The following is a 2279-nucleotide window of genomic DNA, read 5'->3' as shown; positions in this document are numbered from 1 at the left end:
TATTCGAGGTGATAACGAACAATTGCTCTTTATTGGACATTGTTAATGACGTTCATATAGTCTTTTTTAGTGATGGTTTTTTTCTCCAAAAGCCGTTTTAATATGCCATTGACTTCGTCGTATTGTCTGTCCGATCGATGACCTTCTTTCATGGCCGCTAATATTATTTCTAATCTATTAACTATAGTTCATCGTTGTTATCTGGTAAAAAAGTTATACCTTGCCCAGATGCCACCATATCATCGAATTCGTCTATTTCTTGTATGATTGGATAATCTTCTGCATAATCATCTACATCCTCTTCATCATGTTCAATTACTCTTTTATATAGTTTAACTTCTTTCGATCTTCTTGTTTCGGGTCCCGACTTTCTTATTGCATCTAGAAATTTTGAGTATGCTACTAAATCCTTGTAATCGGCAATTTCAATGTCCTCGCCATTCATTAAATCTATTAACCCTCTCGTTAATGTGTATATGTAATCTTTTGTATCGATTTTTAATTGTGGTGAATTTCCACTAAATCTTATTCTAAAACCATTGAACAACAAACCCTTATCAACGATTGGTGAAATGCTCTTTGGTAAATCTGGCTCAGGGTTTGAAAAAAGACGTTTTATATCATTTAATGTCCTAATTATAACACCACTATATTCAATCGCTTTGGGGTGATGAGGTGTGGGTTCTATACGAGGTGTAGGTTCTAAAGCTAATTTCTTTTTAATATCTTCTTGAGATTTTAATATGGGTTGAAATAGAGTCTGTAGATTTTCCGTTAATCCGAGTTGTTGTAATCTGTTATTTTCAACTTAGGTCTTTATTTTATTCTTAGCTTTGATATATTCTCTATTTCCTTTTTAAAATATTATTCCAATCCGTCATTTTTAAAAAAATAAAATTTAACAAATGTCTGTCATAACTCTTTCACCCGCGGGTTTCTATTATTTACAAATACATATCCATGATCATCCGGGTTTCCCCATTGAGCTTTACAATCCTTTTTATCTCTGTCCATTCCGTGATTTATCGACTGAATGATTTGAGATAAATCTTTGTCGTTTAGTTCAAACAGCAAAAAACAATTTGCGTTCTTTCTGATAAACATGGCGTCCATTCCGTAGAAAGATTGGGGTTGATATATGCATTGACAGTTGTGATGTCTTCCCTTCGTGAAGAATTCTTGTTGAACGGTTTGTCTTTTTTGTGCTAAGCAGTCGTCAAAGACAATTAAGTTCTTTCGGTGGTTGTCGATTTTAGACAAGTCTAAATCGTTGACGTTTTTAGTCAGAAACACTTTGACGTCGGTCGGTTTCAGAGAGGGATTCTTTTCTTTGATAAAGTCGTCTAAATTGTCTTTTATTTCTGCGTTCTCTTGCAAGTCTTCGTTGCTTTCGTAGTAGTGAAAAATGTCTTGAACTTCTTCTTTCGAGATGTATTCCAAAGCTTTGAGAAACTGATAATAGGATTGTTCGGGAGTAGTCGTGTAAATATACAGAGACTCGAAATCTAAAAGGTTCGGTGTTGTCAACATGTTAAAAGTGAGGTAAGTCTTTCCACAACCCGAAGATCCGCAAATGCACATGAGCATCGGGTTGCTAGGAAATATGTCTGAATGTTTGAATTTCTTGCCCATTTTTATTTATTACATTTTCGTACCAAAAATCACCCCGTTGCCTTTATACTTTGAAACAAAGATTCCCTCGTCCGAACGTATGTTTTTAAAAAATATGGCGTTGCCCTTGTGTTTGACCTTCATTTCTCCGGTGTCGATATTATTTATTAATTTGCTTAATCCCTCTTTAACGGTTTTCTTGGTTTCTTCGCCAAATCTTTGTCCGAATTCTTTCACCGTCCCTAAAATATCTCCTACTCCCGAACCTCCTCGTGCTTCTCTTTCCATTGCCAAATTGTATCTACGTTCTTCAGCTGCTTTTACTGCAGCTGCTTTCTTTGCGTTGACAGCTTCGGCTATCCCAGCAGCCCCACCAGCAGTTGCTCCTGCTGCAGCTAAACCAGCAAAGATTATAGGTAAGAAAGGTAAAAATCCACCTTTTTTAGTTAAATTCTCATCAATTCTTTCCCAGTCTATATCGTCTCTGACTTTGCAATGTTTGTATTTATCGATAATCTTTTGGGTAATGTGCACTTTTTTACCGTTGTAAGTTATTAGAGTCGGCGAATTCGTTTCCATAGCTTCTATTATTTTCATAACTAAAGTTTCTGGTTTCATTTTTAAAGGGTGTTTTTTTATTCAATTCTTATCATTCTTCTATCTGATAT

At 35.3% G+C, this 2279-nt stretch overlaps 1 protein-coding gene across 1 annotated transcript; it reads right to left on the bottom strand.

Annotated features, from left to right (window-relative positions):
• Positions 1-912: 912 nt before the first annotated feature.
• LOTGIDRAFT_158599 (hypothetical protein) lies at positions 913-2229 on the bottom strand (the record flags this gene model as incomplete). The annotated part of the gene is made up of 2 exons (XM_009051747.1): positions 913-1505; positions 1656-2229. The coding sequence occupies 2 exons, from the start codon at positions 2227-2229 to the stop codon at positions 913-915; spliced, it is 1167 nt and encodes a 388-aa protein (XP_009049995.1).
• Between the last annotated feature and the right edge of the window lie 50 nt (positions 2230-2279).

The sequence above is a fragment of the Lottia gigantea genome (assembly GCF_000327385.1).
Source record: "Lottia gigantea unplaced genomic scaffold LOTGIsca_17, whole genome shotgun sequence".
In the NCBI taxonomy this organism is placed as follows: Eukaryota; Metazoa; Mollusca; class Gastropoda; family Lottiidae; genus Lottia; species Lottia gigantea.
This window is presented reverse-complemented; position numbering and strand designations above follow the sequence as displayed.